At 34.1% G+C, this 22,821-nt stretch overlaps 1 protein-coding gene and 1 long non-coding RNA gene across 2 annotated transcripts; both read right to left on the bottom strand.

The window, feature by feature from the left end:
- Positions 1-756: 756 nt before the first annotated feature.
- On the bottom strand, positions 757-2,123 carry LOC131655893 (uncharacterized). The gene is made up of 3 exons (XM_058925692.1): positions 1,569-2,123; positions 1,293-1,497; positions 757-1,068 (listed from the first exon to the last, which is right to left on the bottom strand). The coding sequence occupies exons 1-2, from the start codon at positions 2,070-2,072 to the stop codon at positions 1,306-1,308; spliced, it is 696 nt and encodes a 231-aa protein (XP_058781675.1). The 5' UTR covers positions 2,073-2,123; the 3' UTR covers positions 757-1,068; positions 1,293-1,305.
- A 17,363-nt stretch (positions 2,124-19,486) lies between these two features.
- LOC131655892 (uncharacterized) lies at positions 19,487-20,793 on the bottom strand. Its single transcript, XR_009299915.1, has 2 exons — positions 20,310-20,793; positions 19,487-19,714 (listed from the first exon to the last, which is right to left on the bottom strand). It is a non-coding gene; the product is annotated as an uncharacterized LOC131655892 (long non-coding RNA).
- Between the last annotated feature and the right edge of the window lie 2,028 nt (positions 20,794-22,821).

Genomic DNA, 22,821 nt, shown 5'->3' with positions numbered 1-22,821 from the left:
TCTCCATGCCTATCAACAGAAATCTGCTAAAAAATTCTGTAGCAGGTCCCAACTGAAAAATTAGAGTCCTGTTCCAACTTCAAAATAAAAGGATCAGGCTCATCTTCAACATAAAACGATCTTGCCACTCTCCCATGTCTTCTAAGCTTCCCAAGGGCCTTGAAGAGACTTGAAACAGATATGGAAATGCTTTATTTAAGGCTTGATTTCCCAACCACAGATATTCCAAAAAAATGATGTTCCTGCCGCTTCCCACTACACCATCAAAATATTTTTTTTGAATACGATACCTTTTTACTTTTCTTCATCTTCGTCTAGTATGTATCCTTGTAATCTTGACTTGGTTTTTGAAATAAAAAGCGTTCTTAAAAAGTTTTTCTAATAATTTGTTGGCGCACTTTTAATCCATCTATTTTTACCTTAAAATTTGATTAGTTAGCAAAATATTATCACTTTAATGCCACGTAAGATATTGTTGATTTGATTCATTCAATTTTCCCCCAATTTCAAGAGTTTCATAATGTTTCAATTGTGACTTTCAAATTTTGTTCAAGATTTATAACTAATTTGTTTCAAGTTGTTTTTTCTAATATTGCATTCAGTTCAGTTTTCCACTAATTTGAATCAGTTTTCCACAAAACAAAGAAAAATGTTTACACGAGTGTTTCAATACACCATAGTTTACATCAAGTAGAATAAACCAGAAAAATATATATATATATATATATATATATATATATATATTTTTATCAGCAATTCTCTAATCAAATCTCATTTTCCACACACAACTCATTAAAGAAGTTATATGGTCAACTACCCGTACAATAATTTATTTTATAACCACCACTTTTATTCTTGAAAGTGTAACTCCGCATGCTAAATCTGAATATTTAAATCTTAAAAACTTTTGGTTAACTATCTATAATATCTTCTTGTAACTCTAAATACTTCCTATGCATTCTCTAATCTATTAAAAATCCTACCAAGCTGAAGTAATAGACTGTTTACACGTGTTTCATTTCATGCATTCTTAAGGTGAATAGACTCCAACACCAACTCCATGACAGCCTGAATAAACAAGTGATAAAACTGATCAGATATAACTGATTAATAGAATCATTTATGGTTTTATTTGATTAATAATTCCATGTTTTCAACATAGATAGGTTACAAAGGCTATCAAACTACATTTACAGCAATTTATAGCGATAACAGTAATAATTGATCACAACATTTGAACCAAAAACCTAAACAGAATTATGAAAGGATAAAACATGTAAGTGTAATAATACCGTAATGTGAACATTAGGTTTTAATGGAGCATGACTTGACAATAGGTGGTCCGAGTGAAGTAAGTCTATCCCAGACTTCAGATTGAAAAGTTGTAGCAGGCTGGATAGAAGCTTTAGGTTTTGCTATAAAGGTAATGTAACAAGTACCAAGAGGAATATGCCGTCCGGTTACCTTCACAATGTCTTCAAACACATAATTCAAACCCTAATAATTAAGAACAAAAGTTAGAATGAGGTTGACGAAAGAAATAAGCTCGTAGAGTTTAGATTTAGAACCTGGTTGTGATGATTATAGTAATCCAAAGCAAGTTTGGAGAGTTGAATGAAATGCGGTCGATAATTTTCCGTAAGGGGAATGGGTCCTGGAAAGTTATTGCCACATACATTTGCCATCGGAGGAATAGGGATAGCATCGAAGGGACTTAGGTGGCGAGATTTATCCAAATACTCAGCCACTGCCTTTTTACTATCTTCTTCTTTTTTTAACATAGCTTTATTCCTATAAGAAAAGTTCTTACACGCAAAATAACGGGGACAAGGATCATCATCGTACCTTTCCTGCAGATATTCAATTGGCTTTGATTCCCAAGTCAAGTAGACTTCTAATTCCTCTTGTGCTTTCTTTGATTCTAATTCATCATCTGATTCAGTGTCTGTTTCCTCGTTTGATTCCGATTCATCTTCAGATTCCAGACCTGATTTTGAGTCCAGTTCCGATTTCAGCCGCTTGGTGGAACTTTCCGGGGGTGGCCGGATCACGCCAAGTGAGAGATTATCCATCGATATTAGTTAGGTTTAAGTTAGTATTGTTTTTAAAAGTCACAGCCTATTAAGTTGGCTCTGATCAAATTGATTGGAATTTTTTACAATATATCCTCTGTGTATACTCTAATGAAATTATTTATAAATTTAATTGAGATACATTAGAATAACCGATAAATTAGTGTAGATATTTAATTTTTTTTTGTTTAATCATATAGAATATAAAATATTTTACATTTACAGCTTAATTTCATTATATATTATATTCTCTCAAATTAATTAATTAATTTCTGCTTTGTTATTCCCATCATCCGGTAACAACAGGCTGATCCATAAGAAAGGTGGCAGGATTCGAACCTATGTCCCGCCCCTGACTTTCTAGGTTGGGTGGTTGGGTTACTACGAACAAAATTGAAAAATAGAAATTTTAAATTTGTATGTTTCACATATTACAACTTAACTTGTCAATTTTTTGTTTTCAATACACTAATGATGTAAAATTTCTTGCCTGATTTTCTATTTTTTATGTTCACATATTCATTTTCTGATTTCAAAAACATTTATTGTGTTCACAGTTTAATTTTTACAATTTCTATATGGATGGATCTGTATTTGTTATCTCTTTATTTGAATGTTATATTTTTGCTTTTGATTATGATTAGAATTCCAATCGATTATTTTTGTGGGAAGAATTTACTATTATTTATGTTTGCTTAATCTTTAGCAAGTAAATTGTCTATCAAAAGACTTTCATTCAATCCAGTTACTGTAGAGACGAGAGACCTATCAGGAATGGAGAAACTACACGTAGGAGTAATTTTTTTCCAATGTGAATAAAGTAATAACTTAGAAGAGGAAGAAAATCACCCAAATAGCAGTATTTTAAACCACTCATTTTTATATAAGTTTACTAATTATATGTATTATAAACAACTATTAATTCAAAATTGATTATATGTTAATTGAGTAAATGATTAATAATAAATATTTTTTATTTTGTTTTTATCAAAATTATTTAAATGTTATCTTTCCCATCTCTATTTATTTTGAAATTAATTACCATACTATAATTTTAAAGTGTGGTGTACCTTCTTTAAATTTGAACTTAATTTTATTTTTATTAACTTTATATTATTTTTTAAAATTTTTTAGTTATATTTTTTTTAGAATTTAGATTTTTTAAATTTTTATTATACTTTTTTATTCTTAGTCTAATTTTTTCTTATTTTTCATTTGAATTGTGTTACTATGAATTGTTTTGTATTGATAGGCAAATCAATGATTTCGTTTCTGTAATTTTCAATTATAGTAGTGTTTTTGGTTTTTAATTTCGATTTGCAAGTTATTAGGTAAATTTATTGTGTTAAGATATTATGAATATTTTTATATCAATTTGAAAATCAATGATTTCCTTTTTATAACTTTTTAATTATGTGTTTTTTTCATTATGAAGGTAGCATCATGGTTTGTAAGGACATTGCCTATGTTATCAAGGACATATATTATCAAGGGCACTTCTAAAAATTTGGACTTAGTCCTAGGTTTTTGTAAAAATACTTAATTATCTTAACTAAAATTATTTTAAAAGAGTAGTTTGTGTCCCTATGATCATTTTCATTTGATAATTATTGTATTAATATCTGCACCTAATCATTAGGTTAAGTGTGTATTCTAAAACAAAAACTTCATATTTCTCTTTTTCTTTGTTCTAAAATAAACCCTAATTAATTATTACAGTTAATATTGCGTATCTCTATTATTTAGGCTGACTAAAATCTATTTTCAAAATTTTACGTGTTCCCCATAAAAGCTTTGGTTAGCAAATTTTCAATCTATAAAATTATAAGATTTAAAAATATTAAAATTATAACATAATTAATTTATAAATAAGGGTTAATACCTATTTTCACCCCTGCCATATGGGGCTGATTTGAAAAATCCCCCTGCAAAAAAAAAAAGTTGCAAAAATTCCCCTAACATTTGAAGATTCTCTCGTTTTAAACCCTGTAAAATTTTTACTTTGAAAACAAACCTTGCCACTTGAAAGACTCTATCATTTTGAACCCTGTAAATTATTATTTTTAGTAAAACCAACATTTCCTGTCATATACTAGAAGGTTTAAAATGACATAATCTACAAGATTATAAGGTTTAAAATGAGTGAATCTTCAAATGACAAGGTTGGTTTTAAAAACAAAAATTTTACAGGGTTTAAAACGAGAGAATCTTCAAATGTTAGGGGAATTCTTACAACTTTTTCTTTTGCAGGGGTTTTTCAAATCAGCCCCATATGACAGGGGTGAAAATAGGTATTAACCCTATAAATAAACTTAAATTATTTATTTCAATCTGCTAAAACATTATTAGGTACACGATTACATGACTGGATCGTTTAAAATGGTTGAGTTACATTATATGACTAATATGTGTTATTTATATGTAATTTAATATTTTATTTGATAATATATTTTATAAATAAAACACATATTTAGCAAATATTATAATATCGGATTGATAAAATAAAATAAAATAAATAATTACATGTGTATTGTATAAGTAGGATATTTTTAATAATATTAAAAATAATTAGACGTGTTAGTAAAAATAAATGTTTTATAACTAGAATTACACGATTTATTTCAACATAATGTAATAATTGTGCTTTTAAAATTTTAATAGCAACATATTTTTCATAATTATGACTGTACTAAATTTATTTATAATTTATCTTCCAATGTTTGACGCGTATGAACATACACTTAGATTAAATTAATATTTAATATGAATATTATAATTTCAAATGTTTTTTTTTTATAATTTTTTTTATATTTTATATACATTTATTAAACATTATCATTTTGATTTTCTTTTAATTGCAATTTTATTTCCTATTTAGTATCTATTTTATTGTAAATCGGTCACAATAAATATTTTCAACCTTTAAAAATGGAAAGTTTTGGTCCAAAAATAGTAATTTATCTTCTACATTTTTATTTTGAAAATAAAATATTACTTTGAAAAATAATTTAAAAAATTAGTAAAAAGTGTTACTATTTTAATTAATTATAATTTATTTTTTATTTTCAAAGATAACATAAAATTTACTTCTATATTTATTTCAATTAACTTTTTTAGATTGCACGTACGAAAGGAGTTAAAAAATTGACATTTATTTTTATTTTTAAAAGGATTTAGTTGTTTGGTGGGATAACTGGCTCTTTTATTAAAAATAAATATGTTTAAATTTTTTTCTGCCAAGATTATGAAGAAAATTATAAGTTTTTTTTTGTTTAATAAATATCCTATTTTTGTTATTGAATTTTAAATTTGAATTAAATAATTTTGTTGTTTTTATTCCATTAAATTATTATTTTTGATCTGGTATGAACAGCTAACACAAATATGAGAAATTAACCGCATGTATATTTAAATTAAATCATAACATCTGTATATATTTTGTACATATTTTTCTTTGGTAAATTAAATTAAATATATATATATATATATATATATATATATATATATATATATATTTAAAGTTAAATAATGAGATTTAAATGTGTTGCATTGTATTATAATATGTCATTTCATTATTTTTTGTTTCTTGACTTATATAGATGTTATGATTTTTTTGCAATTTTTTATTTTGATAATTTAAATTTGCAATTTAAATCATGCTCTTCGTGTTAATGCACGTCTGCGGAAAAAAAACGAGTAGAGATAACAGGGTCGGGAGCCCATAAAAATTGTTGATCTACGTTACCTCAATTTTTATTAATTTTTTATTTTTAATTAAGAACTATATTTTTTAATTATAATCAACAATAATAATTAATTACCTCTAATATTATTTCAATTTTTAGGAAATTTTATTATTATTTTTTAGGTCATTGTAAAATTTATTTAAAATCATCTCTATACCTTTCATTATTTTGTAGAAATAATTTATTGTTGATATAATAATTTTTATAAACGGTAATAAATTATAAGTATTTTTATAAACGGAAAAAAGTTAACTGTTGATACAATTTTTTTATAAAACGGGAATAAGTTACAAATATTTTTGTAAATGAGAAAAAGTCAATTGTTGATACAATTATTTTTATAAACGGGAAAAGTCTACTGTAGATACTGTTATTTTTATAAACGGGAGTAAGTAACAAATTTTGTTATAAATCGGAAAAAAATCAATTGTTGAAACCATTGCTTTTATAAACGAAAATAAGTTACAAGTATTTTTATAAATAGACACACGTGTAGGGTAGAAAAATGGGCCGTCTACCCCACCCCGCCATAAGTCTTCCAAAAAACGAGCGGGGCGGACAAGCCCGCCAAGTGAAATGGGCATAAAAATCATGCTCGCTCCGTCAACATGACGGCGGTGGGTTTTCCCGCCTATTTTTCATTTTCTTAAATAAATTAATAGGCTTTTTTACCTTTTCAATTAAATTTTTCACTTATTTTTTAAAATAATTTTTTATAAAAGCATCTTTTTAACAAATTTTACTTAAAAAGTATTACATATATTTACAAATAAATGTATAAAATAAAACCATCAAGAATTGGAGTTACTAGAATTAACTAAAAAATGGTGGACTTAAGGCGAGACGGACTGAACGAATAGGCGAGACAGGTTTTGCTTGGCGAGCTTTGGGCGGACGGAGGATTTTTGCGTGGTGGACTTTGGTGGACAATGGACCCAAAATTTCAACCTAACCCGCCAATTTTTTGCAGGTGCGCCCCGGGCCACGACCTATTTTGCCACCTCTACACACGGGTTGTAAAATCTTGCCTCCGCGCTGCAAAATCATGGGTGCGGGGCGTGGCGGACACACATGCATTGCACCTTTTATGAATGAGAAAAAGTTAATTGTTAATACAATTATGTCTCTACGTGAAATGTATTACACCAAATACTCATATATATTCTTCAACATAATTTATATGAATATACTAACAACAACTACAAGATGATAAATTAAATTAATACTTATATGACAATCATCATTTAAGATATTTTTTTCTTAATTCATATGTATTTTTATATTTTTTTAACCATAATTATATGATATTTATTTAATATTTATATCGACATTGCGCGACCCGTGCGAACGCACGGGTCCTTTGCTAGTGATTTATAATTTTTTTTAAAATTGAAGTCTAACATTAAAAAGCTCCAAAACTTATGATACCAACTTATTTATAATACATGAGCCCGAAATAAGTAAGATCTCTTAAATAAAAATCTCAAAATTAAAGTTAGAACTCAAGCTTTAATTTTTCACCTAAAGCGTTTCTATTATAAAAAAGTTTTTCAAATTTTAAAAATTATTTAGGTGTATTTTATTTTTTTTCCGTTTTTAATTTTTGGAAAAAAAATCAATTTTTTATTTTAAAAACTATTTTTGCAATTATTTTAAAAGTTATTTTTTAATATTAAAAAATATAAATTTTGAAAAAATAAAATAATTTTTTTCTTCCCAGACAAATTTATTGAAAACCCTTAAATAAACATTCAATATAAGCCTTAAAAATAAGAGGCTTGGCAGTGGCTTGTTAAATGAATCAATATATACTTAATAATTCCAAATCAATGTATTCCAAAATCAATAGAAAAAGAAATAAAATAATTGCTTTGATTTGAACTAATTGTTCAAAAGTTGTGAATTTTCAGGACATTTTATATCATGATGTATACTTAATAGTTTGATCATATTTAGATCTTCGTATGATCATAGTTAGATCTTCATAACTCTCATTGAGTGAGACCGATAGCAAATGAAAGTTAGGAAAAACAAGTAAAAATATGTAGAATTCTTTAGGGGTTGGAGGTTTTTTTAGAGCAATTTGACGGCTGCAAGGAATAAAAGTTTTTCATCATTATTATAATTATTATTGATATTATAGGTATGATTATAGTAAGACCTTTCAAAATCGATTTACATTGAATAGTGCAAATACCACATTGAATATTGTGAACATCTAACATTGAATAATGCAAACATTGAATACTGTGAATATCAAACGTTATAAAAAATATTTATAAATAAAGTTTTTTAATTTTTGTATAATTTTATTATATGAAAAAATATTTATAATATAAATATTTTTTATTTTATTATTTATTTTTTAATTATTTGTAATTATAAAAAGTATCTTTATAGAACAACTAATATTTTTCCATTTCAAATTAGCTACATTTTTTAATAGATGTGAAATTAACAAATAAATTTATAATTTAAATTAATTAAATATTCATCTTTATTTTTTAAACTATTAAGTAGTCAATTTAATTACTTATAAAAAATAAATTTCAATTCTTAAAATGTTATCTATATAATTATTAACAAATATCACTAAATATATAATCCATTTAAAAATGTTACATATATAAATTAATATTTATATTTATATTATAAAAATTAAATATATTAATTTATAGAAGTATATAATTTCAAATTTATGATATCTTATTCATATAAATAAAATTATTATATCAATATAGAAACACATTTAAAAATATTAATTAGTTTGAGCCAAGCTGCTTTTGTCCCAGGGCAGTATCTTCAAGATCATGTCTTATTGGCCTATGAACTATTTAGAGGGTACAGTACTAGAGGGGGTGCTCCTAAATGCATGATTCAAATGGACATTCAGAAAGCTTATGATAATGTTGAGTGGAGGGCAGTGGAAGATATTATGGCTGAGCTGAGTTTTCCTAATCAGTTCATTAGTTGGGTGATGACTATGGTGAAGACTGTATCCTATAGATACAAGGTAAATGATGGGCTAACTGATATACTTCAAGCAAAGAGGGGTTTAAGACAAGGGGACCCCTTGTCTCCTCTCCTTTTTGTTGTAGTAATGGAGTATTTGTTTAGAATGTTGCAGAGACTCAAGAGAGAACCAGAATTTAATTTTCATTCTAAGTGTGCAAAAGTGAGTATCATTAACATAAGCTTTGCTGATGATTTGCTAGTGTTTACCAGGGGTGATGTTCCATCTATGCAGCTGGAAATGAAGAAATTTCAGGAATTCTCTGAGGCTACTGGCTTGTATGTGAACCCTGGAAAGTGTAAAGTGTTCTTTGGAAATGTGGATGGGGACACAAAGAACCGGATTCTGGACACTACATGTTTCAAAGAAGGATCTCTCCCCTTCAAATACTTGAGTATTTTTATGACTAGCAAGATATTTTCAATACAAAATTGTATGGGGATGGTTGATAAAATTGTTGCTAGGATAACACACTGGACTGCTAGATTACTTAGTTTTGCAGGTCGTACACAGTTGATTAAAAGTGTGTTGTTTGCCATTAATAATTTCTGGATGCAGTGTGTTGCACCCCAAAATTTGCCATCTTTATTTGAGCTATAAGTAAATAATTACGTTTATTTCGTCATTCAAATTGAAGAAAAAATAATAAAGAGTCTTCATGAGTTTAAGAAGATATAGCGTGAAATATGGTTTAAACAGTGGAAATACGAGAAAATTCACAAGCCTGATTTGGAAAGTGATATGAGCTTGGTTCCCGCAACCCCGACTGTTTTGACGATATCTACAACTTTCGTGTTTGGCTCGGAAGCCAATTCTTTGAGGAAGGTCGTCAAATTTCCATATTACTTGAGGTTTCGCAGTGAAAAACAGTGCTGAATGTAGGGTTTCGGATCTTAGAAAATTCATATCTCACAATTCGCTTGTTGGATTCGCTTGAAAATTTAACTGGAGCTTCATACCATCATTATCAAGATTTCATATGTTCGGACCGAAGGCCAATTATGCACTGAAAACTCCCAGAATTTGAAGGATCGTCGCGTTGTTTTGGTAAAAAGTGTGTTTTCGAGTATGTCGCGCCGAGTTTGAAAATTCATAACTCCTTCGATTTTTATCGTATGAAGTTCATTCCAGCGGCATTTTCTCGGAAATTTCGTTATCTTAGATTCTTCGTCACACATTCTTGTTCATATTTTGAGCCGAAGATAGGGTTTTATCGAGTTCTTTAAGCGGTACTCACAAAATTCTGCACAGTCGCGCCAGATGAATTGACGTTTCTCGTCATTCAAACGCGCGTAATTTCTTCATCGCTTATCGGATTGAGACGATTCTCGTGGAGAAGGGTCACGAATTTGGTCATCTTCACAGTGGCACTGATTTCGTTCCGGAATCCATAGTCGAACCAAGCTTTCTTAAAAACGAGCCAAAACGAGATGCACCGAGGGCAATTTGGACATTTCGCGTTGATAATATATAAACATTTTGCTCTTCACAAATCAAAGGAGGACTATCACAACTTCAATTTCACCCAAAAGATCAAAAACACTTTCTCCCAATTCTCTCTCAATTTTCTTGGATCAAAACCACAAAAACTCACAAAACTTCATCAATTCAAGATCAAATCTCAAGAACAAATGAAGATCAAAGCAAGAGTGAAGAATATCCTCTCTCATTGATCATCAAATTCAAATCTCTCTCTCCCAAGGCTAGGGCATGTCATTCTCCCTCTCTCATAACTTGGATTCCGTTCGTGTTCGCGTTCGTGTTCATCCGATCTCATTCTCGTCGCTTGATCCGGTAAATTCACTACAAACCTTGCTAGATCATTGATTTTGTTGCTTAATTCGACATTGATCATGATGATTTTTGATTGCGGATGACGGATCTATGATAATTGTTGATGATAATTGTTTGTTGATTGAATGATTCGTGTTGATCTTGATTATTTGATTGAATTCGAGATTTACCGGTGAATAGTTGTTGATGATATATTGATAATGCTCTATGAATTAAATATATGCACACAAATTGTTTGATGATTTGATTATGAGAGTTGTGATGATTTGATGAATGTTGAGGTTGTTGTGAATTAAGGTGCATGTGGATGAATTATAGAAGTAGGACTTGTTTGGTTCAATTTTAGAATGTGAATTTCAACTTAAGCATGATAATTGGTGTTGACATGAGAGGTTATAACCATGAGCATGATGCTGAATTTTTTAGGTTGATTCTTGTTGTTGTTGTGCTTGATGATAATGATTGAAGTTGAATATACTTGGTGCACAAATGTGAGTTTAATGTGGAGAATTGTAGTGATTACACTCTTGAAAATCATGATTCTATGTTATCTTTGCTCTTGCCAATAATATAATTTGATGTTTCAATTTCCATGAGTCATTTCTTGGTGTTTATATGTGATTTCTATGAGTTGTTGGAGCTGTTTTAAAGGTAACATAATGCAGAATTTTCTTGGCTTTGAATTTGTGTTGCATTTCATTATTTTCAACTCATGAAAACATAGTTTTTTGAAGGATTTTTGTCTAAACTTTGTTGTGTTGTTTGTTTGTTAATTCTAAGTGATAGTAGAGCTTTCTTGTGTGTTAATAAGTGCCTCTAAGTGTTGGAACTTGCTGTTATACCATGCTATTTGCTTTTTTTCCGAATTTTTCAATAACGCGCGCGGTGTGTCGGCTTTACTTCAAAATGTCATAACTCTTGAACCGTGTTGAATTTTCGCGAATCTGAATAATATTTCTTGAGTAGAATAATGCTTCCGGAGCTGATGGTGAGGTTTATTTTCGGTTTCGGCCGACTTTTTTTATCGTTTTCGCTACTGCCTGATTTCGGAAATCGTGCTTCCGAGCCGATTTTGTAAATTCCAACCGCATATTTGAGTTCTTTGGCACGTTTCTAGCTTACTATAAAATTTTGGTTTAATTCCGACAAGTTTAGTTTTTTTATCATTTTTATCCGGTTTCGCCGTTTTGGTGTAACGTTGTGCATGTAAATACTTGTTTTGACTTTCGTAGTTTCGGTATGCATATTTGATTTGCTTTTGAATATTAACCAATGTTTCTTCTTGTTTGCTTTCGCTATGTTCCTCTATTCCGTTATCAATTTTCGGTTTAGCTTATCATTCAAATAACGCAATTCCGATTGCGATATGTTGTTATCTCTAACTTGTGTGCTAGTGTGCGAAGCTTTTGGACGATCATCGGTCAATGCTTATTATGTGAGTGTTCCACTTTATTTGCGGGACACGATTTCATTCACTCATGTCGTGTTCTCATCCTGGAGACACGTCTCTATTACTTTATATCTGCTTGTTTGGTTTGCTTGTTCCTCTTGCAGGTGTATTGTGATTGTGCTCGACGCGCATGTCGATCTTTGTGTGCTTTCATGGCTAATCGGTGTGCTGACCATTTGCTTTTGTTTTGCTAGCTCGCTCGCGGGATCCTAGTTTCCTTGCTCTCTTCGCGTTAGTTTACGGATCATCATCCGTTTGGTATTGATTCTGTTACGTTTTATTTTTCTTGCACTTTATCGCTTTCTCGCATCATCCTTTAACAAGAGAACTTAGACATGCATCTGGCCAAGTCCTCGAAAGAGGCTCTGTTTTTGTTGGTGTGTTTATATTTGTGGTTTGCGGCAGGGAGTCACGGTGTAATAAGTCCTATATGGCACTCCGTTAAGTCCTCATAGAAGGCACGCGGAAAGGGTTAGCAATCAACCCCCGCCTAGTCTCATTGAGTCCGTTCAGTAAGCGCACGCTACGCGTGGCTCGCTTATGAACCTGCACAAGATCTTGTTATCGAGTATGTCAGGAAAAAGGGTTCATGTAGCCGGACCCCCGCACTTCCTATAGCTCGCGTTGTTCGACGTTGATGCTCGGTGTACGCACGCACTGTTTTCCTTTTCGATCCGTGACGGCTTGGTTGCTGAGAGGGATCTGCTCCTCTTGTCTATGGCCCTATCATTTTCACGAGGTCTAATGCTTGGTTGACTCGGGTGATTCGCTCCCCTTGGCTATGGCGGTACCGTTGGTTTGTTTGCTTTACGAGCGGAGCTCGTTTGTGTGATATACTTGTTTGCATCCCCTTTTCCTCGTAGGTTGCTAGTTTAGTTTAGACTTGTACCCTTTGTATGATAACATTAGGTAGCAAGCTTTCCCCCTTAGCTTTTGTTTTCCTCATGCATTCTTTAAAACACAAACCACACTCTTTGATTTTCTTTTCTTAAGAGCTTGTTATTTCTACTCCATTCCCAGCATAAGTCTCCAGAGGTCGAGCAGCGGAGTGCGAATGTAAATCGTTCACCTAAAAAACACAAAACAAACAGAAACATGTGAGCCGAGCTACGGTAGCTCTGATTCTGCAAAACAGATACTTAGACAGCGGGGTAGGGCCCGTGCGAGCACAATCCTTTCTTTTCCCTATATTCTGCATTCATTTTAGTCCAGATTAGCGTAGATTTATTACACACCCATAGTTTTAGACACAAGCGTGGATACTATCGAGTACGATGGGCGCGAAGGGTGCTAATACCTTCCCCTCGCGTAACCGACTCCCTTACCCTTTTTCTCTGGTCGTGAGACCGTTGTTTTGTTTTGTTTTGTGGTTTGCTGGCATTCCCTTCCTTTTCAGGATAAATATGTTAGTGGCAACTCTGTTAATTTTCGCGGTAGCGACAACTGGCGACTTCACTAGGGACCATTTGAGTGTCGTTCCTAGTTCTTGTTTGCTTTCTTTTCTGTGGGTGTTTATGTGTTTACTGCTAGCATCATTTTATATACTGCTTGCATGCATTTGCATCTATGTGTTTACCGCTTTCCATATTCTGGATATACTGTTGTGCTGGTTGGTTGTTTTTTGGCGGGCGGGATGTTATTGTGAGATAAAAGGTCCATTACCCAGACCAAGTACACATTTAGATTAGCGTGGATATTTATGTTTGCTCTCGTGGCGCCTGGCACGTAGAGTTGGCATAACATACCACAACCAGGAGAGAACTCGGTGAGGCGATCTTTGTCCGGCATGCTTATTGCTAGAGGCAAGCGCTCTCATTGTTTGTTCGAAATTCCTGGCGACCATTAGGGACATCCTGTGTGTGTTTAGGATTCCTACCTGTGAGTTTTGGGATGGGACAGGAAACCTTGGCTCCTACATACCATTTTCTTCTCCATATTTGAGGTCGGACCTTTATTTGGTCTGTTATAATTGTGCTTGATATTGTGGTATTCTGAAACGACGACGGAGCTTTGATCCCGTTACTTTTGGCTCTATTCATAAGTGGTACAACAGAAGTGCTACTATCAGTGGTTAATTGGTTCTTGTTATTCTGAAACTGTGCCGAATCTTTAAACCTGTGTCGTGTGATTTTGCGGTAGTGCAACTATGCCCAGTATTGTGGTTCCCACCATGTTGCATCATTGCATATTTACTTGTGAAAAATGGTGTACAAAAAAAACTAGCATACACGTTCCTTTCATTTCTAAGGAATCATATCTTTAAGCCTCGTGTCAAGCTTTTCCATCTCTTACTGGCTAAAAATCAAAATACGAGGATTCCTTGGAAATTGAATGAACAGGGCATTGCATTCATATCACGCATCTCATACATTTCATGCATAACAGGTGTTCAGGGTCGAGGATCTCTTATTCAGATTTGTTACTTTCTCCAGACTCACAGACTTGGTTTGTCATTGTTGTATGCTCCAAGATCATTCATGAAACAACTTTGTGGGGTAACCAAGAGGAAAGTTCAGTTGAGGTGGTTTATGAAGACATGCAAGTTGTGACCCGTGCTTAATGACTCTTAGTAGGAAAAACTCAGGGAGCACTTCGTGGATATCTTCCATAGTTTTGTGGTTTCTGAAGTTCCTCGTCAGTGGCTAATCTCCTTTCTCTCATGAATTCAAGGGGTATGTTTTTAGCAATGACAAAGAGGACCAAAAGACAAATCTATCTGATTTTCATGTCTTATGCTCATTGGCTTCCATGCTTGCTTTATTTGCAACTGGTTAAGCTCTGTACTGTGTGGATGTCCACAGATTCTCTGCTTGATGACGATGATACTAGGTGTGAATTCTATTCTGGGGCACCTGGTCATGATGTTAATATTTACAAGTCTTTGAAGTTGCTTGGGGCTCCCGCACGAGGGATAAGCAAGACATTGTCTATCTTGAGCATTGCACCATTTGCATTGCTCGAATCCCTAAAGCATTACAAATTCCGCGTGACTTTGCTGAAATCTTCTGCCAGACAATAATCAAGAGTGATCCGCAAGGGCACACCTCTCATTCTCAAGGATCTACTTCACATCCCGAGTCACTTCTCCTGGACTTTCCTTTTTAGTAGCCTTTGCTTGTCAACAGAGACAGAAAGAATATCAGAAACAAGTTGATGTAATCCCAATGCCTTGAATTCGAGTTACTTCCTTTCTTGTTGTAATTTCAGTTGGTTAAGATTCATTCTTTGGGTGTTGCTCACCACAGATAGATCTCCTGATTTTGATGACAATACTCGGTATTTTCCATTCTAGGGCACCTGATCATAATATTAAGCCTTACAAGATGTTGAGGTACAAAAATTCCAGAACTTGCTCGATGCAGAGATGTTTGAGTTGATTCATAATGGTTTCTACTTGTCAATCCCATTTCATCTGCTGCAACTAGAATGTTTGTTCTTCCTCGAGGAAGTAACTCATGATAATCACTTGCAATTTGTACTTCCAAAGGCTTACTTCCTAACATCTATTGTATGTTCCAAGTAATGAATTTGATAGCCAAGCGTTAGAGGTTATTGTTGTTCTCCGATAGTAATACAAGTTTCCTCCATTCATGATGGTGTTTACTGTTTCAGCAGCTATATTTAGGGCTCCCGACCGAGGGATAAGCAAGACTTCGTGTTCTTGAGTTCGCGTAGTTGGCAGCTCGAATCCCTAAAGCATTCACAAACTTCAGTCGTTATATTTGGGGATCCCGACCGAGGGATAAGCAAGACACCTTGTATCTTGAGTTTGTGTACCACTTGCACGACTCAAATCCCTAAAGCTGAGCACTTACAACTTTTATATGTCCTCGCCGGAATCTTCTTCCAGGAAGTAATATAAAGTGTTCTGACAACACTTGGTGTGTTTTCCACTACGAGGCACTTGATTATCTGATTGAAGGTTGTCAGCCATTCAAAGACAAGGTTCAAGACCTGATTGACACCGAGGCTATCACATTCGCACCTGAAAGCCATAATTGAAGTTCTTCTTTAATGCAACAGATCTTCTGAAGCAATAAGTCCATACGGAGAGAATCTCCTCAACATTGGCAATTCCTAATTCATCATGCATGTTCATGTTTAAGCTTTCTTGTTTTGTGCAATATTGTTTGTATGTAAAGCTTGTTTATTTTTGAACTATAATCACAATGCATTGGATATGTTTGTCTTGAAAAAATCCATTCGCTTTTGCTCTTATATGTTTCTCTATGCTTTTTGTGATACTCAACTCTTGTTAATAAAGCATGATAACTCCGAAGGGAGAATGATGAACATAATACCAATATCCTCAAATGGTATGCTTTTGGGTAAGACCCTGTTGATGATGTACATGCATTATTTCAAATTCCCAAACACTGGAGATATAAGGGAGTGAAACCCTCGTTAACCCCTCTGAGCCTTCGAAGTAGGAGTTTCTTTTCTCAAAATAAAAAACCATAACATTTAACCCTGGGACAAGGTAGTATTCAGTTAACCTGATCGAGCGTTCGGAACTCATCGGGAGTACACATCCAAAGATACAACAATGGCTATCTTTCAACAGATTGAGGAAAGCCAAATCCACAACAGCTATCCCTCACCTCAGGAAATCGGGACATCAAAATTATCCCTCACATCAGAGGTCAAGACCAACATCCAAACCGCTGTGGTTTATCCCTCACATCAGGAGGTCAAGATATGACGATACCTCAATGGTAATTCTTCACCAATCAAGGACTCAGGCAGTCATAATCACTTCCAACAAATCAGAGATTCAGGATCACACGACTTGTTCAAAAGAAAAGAATGAATAAAAAAATAGAGCCTGCTAAGTCAACAACTTGAAAACATGTGACTTAGGCAAAAGTTAGGGCATCCCGCTGGACAGCCAACTCGAAATTCAAAAGAATTTGTCCAGGCAAAAGTTAGGGAAACAAAAAAAAAAGCAAAGCGAAAGCAAAGCAAGGATTACAAAATAAGAATCCTCATTAAAAGAACAAAGTCGTGTGATCAGACACCAAAAATGAAAGGTAAAGTGACTGCCATGTCCAAACGCCTCATTGATTGCTCAACTATCCCAAATTCCTCTTGAAAGATGAATGCTCGCGTCGAGTTAACTGAACTTAGGACTGGAGAACATCACGAAAGGGGTGGGCACTAAATATTTTGAGCCTAAAATTCTTTTTTCTCAAACCGTGAACCTGGCCACGTTACAACCCTCAAAAGTCCTAATTGAAGCAGGGTTAATTCGAAAGCAGACTATACACGAGAATACGGTAAATTGACTCCTAGGAGATCCTCTAAGCGCTTGAGTTGGTATCACACAATATTTTCTTTCTTTTTCAAAAAAATCGATGTCACGACATCCTTTCAAAAAGTTTCTTTAAACTTCAAGACAAACATACTCTTTGCATTAGAATTATATTTCTCATAATAAACATTTTTTGCATATGAACAAGTGCTTAACATCAGGAAAGTTTCCATCATGAACTTCAGATGAAAAGTTTATTCCTCCCGAAGGGCAAGTTGTCTTCATAACTCCGTTGAGTTGAAGCAAGAATATTTCAAAGTTTGATCACCCTCAGGGGCACAAAAGCAGTTGAACACTCTATCAAGTAAGTTTTCAGTCAATCTGAGGCAACCAGGTCAAGATTAGAAGAATCTCTCAAAGTGCTAAGCAATCAGGGGCATTCACCCAAGCGTAGTCGAAACTACTTCCAACACTGATCGATGAGGGGCACGGTTTCAAAGTTCATGATATTGGGGCGAGTTGGCTACGATAGCATAAATCTCGAGAAGTCCTTACGAGATGAATTTCTTTAAAGTCCCTACAGGCTGGGGAAAAGCACTATGCATTGGCATTCTATCCTCATCAGGAGATGTTCAGTTTAAAGTTCAAGTGTGAGCTAAACAACTTATGAACTTGAGAACCATCAGGGCGTCATCCTCAACAGTTAGAATTTGTAAGCCCATTACTTGTTGGCATCCTCACAATCAATACGAATCTACAGAACCCTATGAAAGTCAATGCCTGTTTGGTCCTTTTGAAGTCAACACTGGCTTGACCTGTTAAGTCCATTTCCTGGTGGATTTCTCTCGGAGAACCAATGCCTCTTTGATGCTCCAGATGATACTTGTTTGGTATTCTAATCACTGCTTGCTCGTCAACTCGTGAATCCATTGCTTGTTTGGAAAGTTTCAAGCTCAGATGTTTGACAATCTGTTTGCTTTTGCATTTGCCCATTGTGGGTGAGCATTACTGTTCTCTGCCATGTGAGGAGATTCCGTGAAGATGTCATGCTATATACTGGGGCATTTTCATCTGTATATCTCGCAGGTACATCCTTTCGAGTGCATCACATCAGCACAGTGGCGGATCTAGCCTAATGCGATATCCTCACTCCCCAGCTGAGTGCATCCAAATGAGATATCCTCACTCCCCAGCTGAGTGCATTCTAATGGGAGACTCTCATTCCCCAGTTGAGTATATCTAGATGAGATTTTCTTCATTCCAAGATTCTCATGTCCTCCGCAAAGCACATCTCGATGCATTCTCCGTGCTCCAGAAGCCTTCTTCCATGACAGAATGCCTTCTCCCCAGTTGAGTCATAATTGGATGATATATGATTCCCCAGCAAGCTCTTAATGAGATTCTTGGCCCAAATGCCTCTCTTTCCCCAGTAGAGCGTTTCTCTACCTAACAGATTGACATGTTGTCCCCAGGAGAGTCATCTTAGTCTCCAGTGGAGTGATCTTAACGAGAGGTTCTTATTCCAAGTTCCTTATCCCCAGCGGATTTCATATCTTCTCAGTGGATCATTATGTAGAAGTATTCATCTTCCCCACTGAGTCTTTCCTCAGTAGAGATTCACACGCATCCTCAGTAGAATCTGTTTCCGTCAAGTATTTCCCCAGCGGAATGCGTTCTACACAAGCAAGTTGGTTACTCCCTATCATACCCCAATTCCCCCCCCCCCCCCCCCCCCCCCCCCCAATCTCATACATTAGGTTTAGTTTGCATTATCTAGTCATAAGCATGCATACGTTATCATTTATACCATCCATTTGCATTCAAGGGTTGCATTTTGCATATTGGTCATATTTAGTCATCATTTTTGCATCACTCACTTTAGAAAATCAAAACATTGACTTTCTAGAATTTATTTGACCTCATTTGCAAATTTCGCATGAGCCTTTGCGTCATTGGTTTGCATTTTTTAGTTGTGTAATTTTTCTTAATTAAAGTTTTGATTAAATAATTAGTCTTGTTATTAGTGAAGTCCATATTAGTTACTTAATCAAAATTTGCACCATTAATGTTTCATTTTATTTTGCATTGAATCTTAGAGATGGTAATAATAATAGCTTTCATAATAGTCACTACACCATTTTTTTTCTTTTGTTACAACAGTAAATAATTAGCATTTTTTTATATATAAATAATAAGTGAGTCCATTTAAATTGTGAAATAACGGTTACAGTACATAAAACAAAAATGTGATTTTTTTCTTTGGTGTTCTTCACGATTCACTATGCTCCAAATTTGATGCTCTGCACATCACCATTATCTCTGCAGCAACAATACAAACTTCTGCTACACCACACCAAGCCAAATATTCACCAAAACAAGCCAACAAACCTGCATCATAAAAAGCAAAAAAAACATTTAACCAAATTTGTTCAAAAGCTATCACATTTCCCCCCAAAAACATGCTTCAATTCATCTATAAAAGCAGCATCGACCTAACAAAAAAGGGGAGGAAGAACAAGAATGAGCACCACCACAGAAAGCTCAGAAAATCCTTCACCACTTTCTCAACAACCGAAGCGCAACTCAGGATTGCTCATTCAACCTCACGATAACCTCACACATACTCACCGCTCATCACCCTTAACCTTCACTAACCTCACAAACCGCAATAAAACAATACTCACTCAGTCTCTCTCACTCACACGAAAGATCGCAGACACACAACAACATCACTGTGAAACTGAACCTCTCACTACAACACTTCACCACAAGAACCGCAACAATAAACCACGCACTCAATCTCACCGCACAGAATCACAAAACACCAAGCACAACAACACAGAGAAACCGTGACACTCTCATCCTCACGAACTCAACACAGAAGCAAAAAGATATAACTCAGAAGAACATGAAGAAAACTGAGTAGGAAGAAAAAGGAAATTGCAGAGGACGAAAAAGGTGAAGAATAGATCCAAGAACATACCTCTTGTCACTGCTTCAGGTTAATTTCTTGTACAATTTCATCATCTCTTGGTATTTGTAATCATGCTGAAACTTTGAAATCATTTAGGGTTTCATTTGGGGATAAGGGTTTCATCGATTGTTGGTTGCTTTTGTTTGTTTGATTGAAACCGTGAGAGAACCGCCGAGAGAGAAGATCACCGTGAGAATCGAGAGAGACACGAGAGTTTCATGATGTTGTTCACGAATCACGAGAGTCTGCGAGAGAGAAGAGTGATCGAAAGCGATATGGTGTTGTTGTTGTTGTGTTCATAACGCGAGAGAGAGTTCGAGTTTGATTTTCGTGAGTGTTTGATTGAAAGGAGATCCGAGAGAGTTTAAACGGAGAGCTCTATTGAGAGATGAAGTAGCCATAGAGGGGAGTTTGTCCATTTCCACATATTTGCCCGTTTAGTTTTTTTTTTCTTCCTCTTTTCTTCAGTTTGAGTGTTAGACTATTTGGGCCGTCTTCAGTTGACCCGGTTTGCTTGGCCCAGGCACCAACCCTTCTTTCTTTTGTTCAACCTTTTTTTTTTATATATAAAAAACGAAAGCATGCCCTTCACACATTTCACATCCCTTGGCCCAATAAAATCTTTTTATTAAAAAAAATATATCTAGCCTCACTTTAATTAATTTGATTAATTAATCATTTTAACTAAGTTTTGACTATATTGTTAATTAATTAATGATGTTACTTTTGACTAAGTGTATTTTAATTGTTTAGTTAGACCTTTACCATATTAAAATCAATCCATTTTACAATCAATTTTCATTCAATAACACTCGATTCAATGTCGAGTCCATTTCAAATGATTTTCAATAAATTTTGGTCAACACCAAGTATCTTTTTTCAAACTTTCTTTTGTCACAATCAAAAAAGCTTCAAAAATCAATTCAAACTCACTATTTCATTTTTTTCGCACAAGTGAGAGTTTTATTTCAAATTTTTCCTTTCCGCCCAAGTGCGATAGACTCTTTTCCATAAATAAATCAAAACCCTAAAACGCTTGATCCAACATCAAGTTGTTAATCTTCTTTTTCTTAATTAAATCAAAGTGATTAAGTGACAAGGGGTGCACACCTCTTGAATACCTTTGATCCTTTGAATCAAACATTAAAGGTTCTTTCTTAATTAAATCGAAGCGATCGAGTGACAAGGGGTGCACACCTCTTGAATACCTTTGATCCTTTGAATCAAAACTTAAAAATCTTTCTTAATTAGATCGAAGTGATCGAGTGACAAGGGGTGCATACCTCTTGAATACCTTTGATCCTTTGAATCAAACTTAATAAATTTTTTCTTAATTAAATCAAAGTGATTAAGTGACAAGAAGTGCACACCTCTTGAATACCTTTGATCCTTTGAATCAAATATTAAAATATTTTCTTAATCGAAGTGATAGAGTGACAAGGGGTGCACACCTCTTGAATACCTTTGATCCTTCGAATCAAATTCTAAACATCCATCCTAAAATTAATCAACAAACTCGTAATTCTTTAGAACTACAATCGCTCTGATTCTTCCATTGAAGATATGTAAGCACAAGATTCAAACGTCTTGGCGAGCACAATAATAAAAAATAAAAATACTTTTCCCTTTTATCGATTAATAAACTAAAGAACGCAAACACTCATTCATAAAACTAACTAAATGGGTACCATCGAGTACGATGGATGTGAGGGGTGCTAATACCTTCCCCTCACATAACCGACTCCCGAACCTTAATTTGGTTGCGATGACCATCTTATCCATTTCTTTTTATTTGTGGGTTTTATTCGACATTTTCCCTTTCCATTTTGGAATAAATAAAGATCGGTGGCGACTCTGTTCTTTTTCGAGTGTGTAGATACCTCGAGTATTTTTTAGCGCTACACTCCCCATCAGAGTTGTTTCCATGACTTGCCCTTATCTCTGTATTCCTAGTGGGTCGAGAGTTTTCTTCTCTAATGAATTTCCTAGGGTATTCCCCAAGCAGTTAAGTGGGATGTTCTTATCTTCAAGCAAGATTTACTCCCCAACCAGAGCTCGCGTCCAGATTTGATCGTCTCCAGCAGATTTCTGATCCATCTTTTCCAGCTTGCAGTTTGTGACTCATGGTCACTCGTCTTGTCCTCTCCGCAGAGTTCCATACTCTCTCCAAGACTACTTTAGCAATTCAGTGTTCCTCCGCTGTCTCCCTAAGAAGCGTCTGAATCATGCATCATTCGCATTGCATTCTCAAAGCGTATAGCATCTTCCTTCTCAGGAACGTTATTCCCTAAACATTCATACATGCATCATGCATAAATCATATCATATATGTTTCTTTCTGCAGGAAAGTCATCGAGATATTCAAATGCCTTCCAGAGAGAAACTCGCCTAATCAATTCAGTCGTTTATCCTGATGTTCAAATCAGAAGAAGTTTGTCTCCCTATCCTGACACCGTCAGAACAGTTGAAGACACTCCTAATCCCGATGCCCTCAAGTCGGTTGAAGATATTTGTTCCTATC

This window comes from Vicia villosa, linkage group LG3 (genome assembly GCF_029867415.1).
Source record: "Vicia villosa cultivar HV-30 ecotype Madison, WI linkage group LG3, Vvil1.0, whole genome shotgun sequence".
NCBI classification, from domain to species: Eukaryota; Viridiplantae; Streptophyta; class Magnoliopsida; order Fabales; family Fabaceae; genus Vicia; species Vicia villosa.
The sequence above is the reverse complement of the archived record's forward strand: the minus strand, read 5'-3'. Positions and strand labels throughout refer to the sequence as shown.

Excerpts from the sequence above, each read along its gene's own strand:
- LOC131655893 (XM_058925692.1), bottom strand. The coding sequence starts at position 2,072 with ATGGATAATCTCTCACTTGGCGTGATCCGGCCACCCCCGGAAAGTTCC. Across the intron at positions 1,498-1,568 it reads ACTATAATCATCACAACCAG|GGTTTGAATTATGTGTTTGA; the intron begins GTTCTAAATCTA and ends CTTAATTATTAG.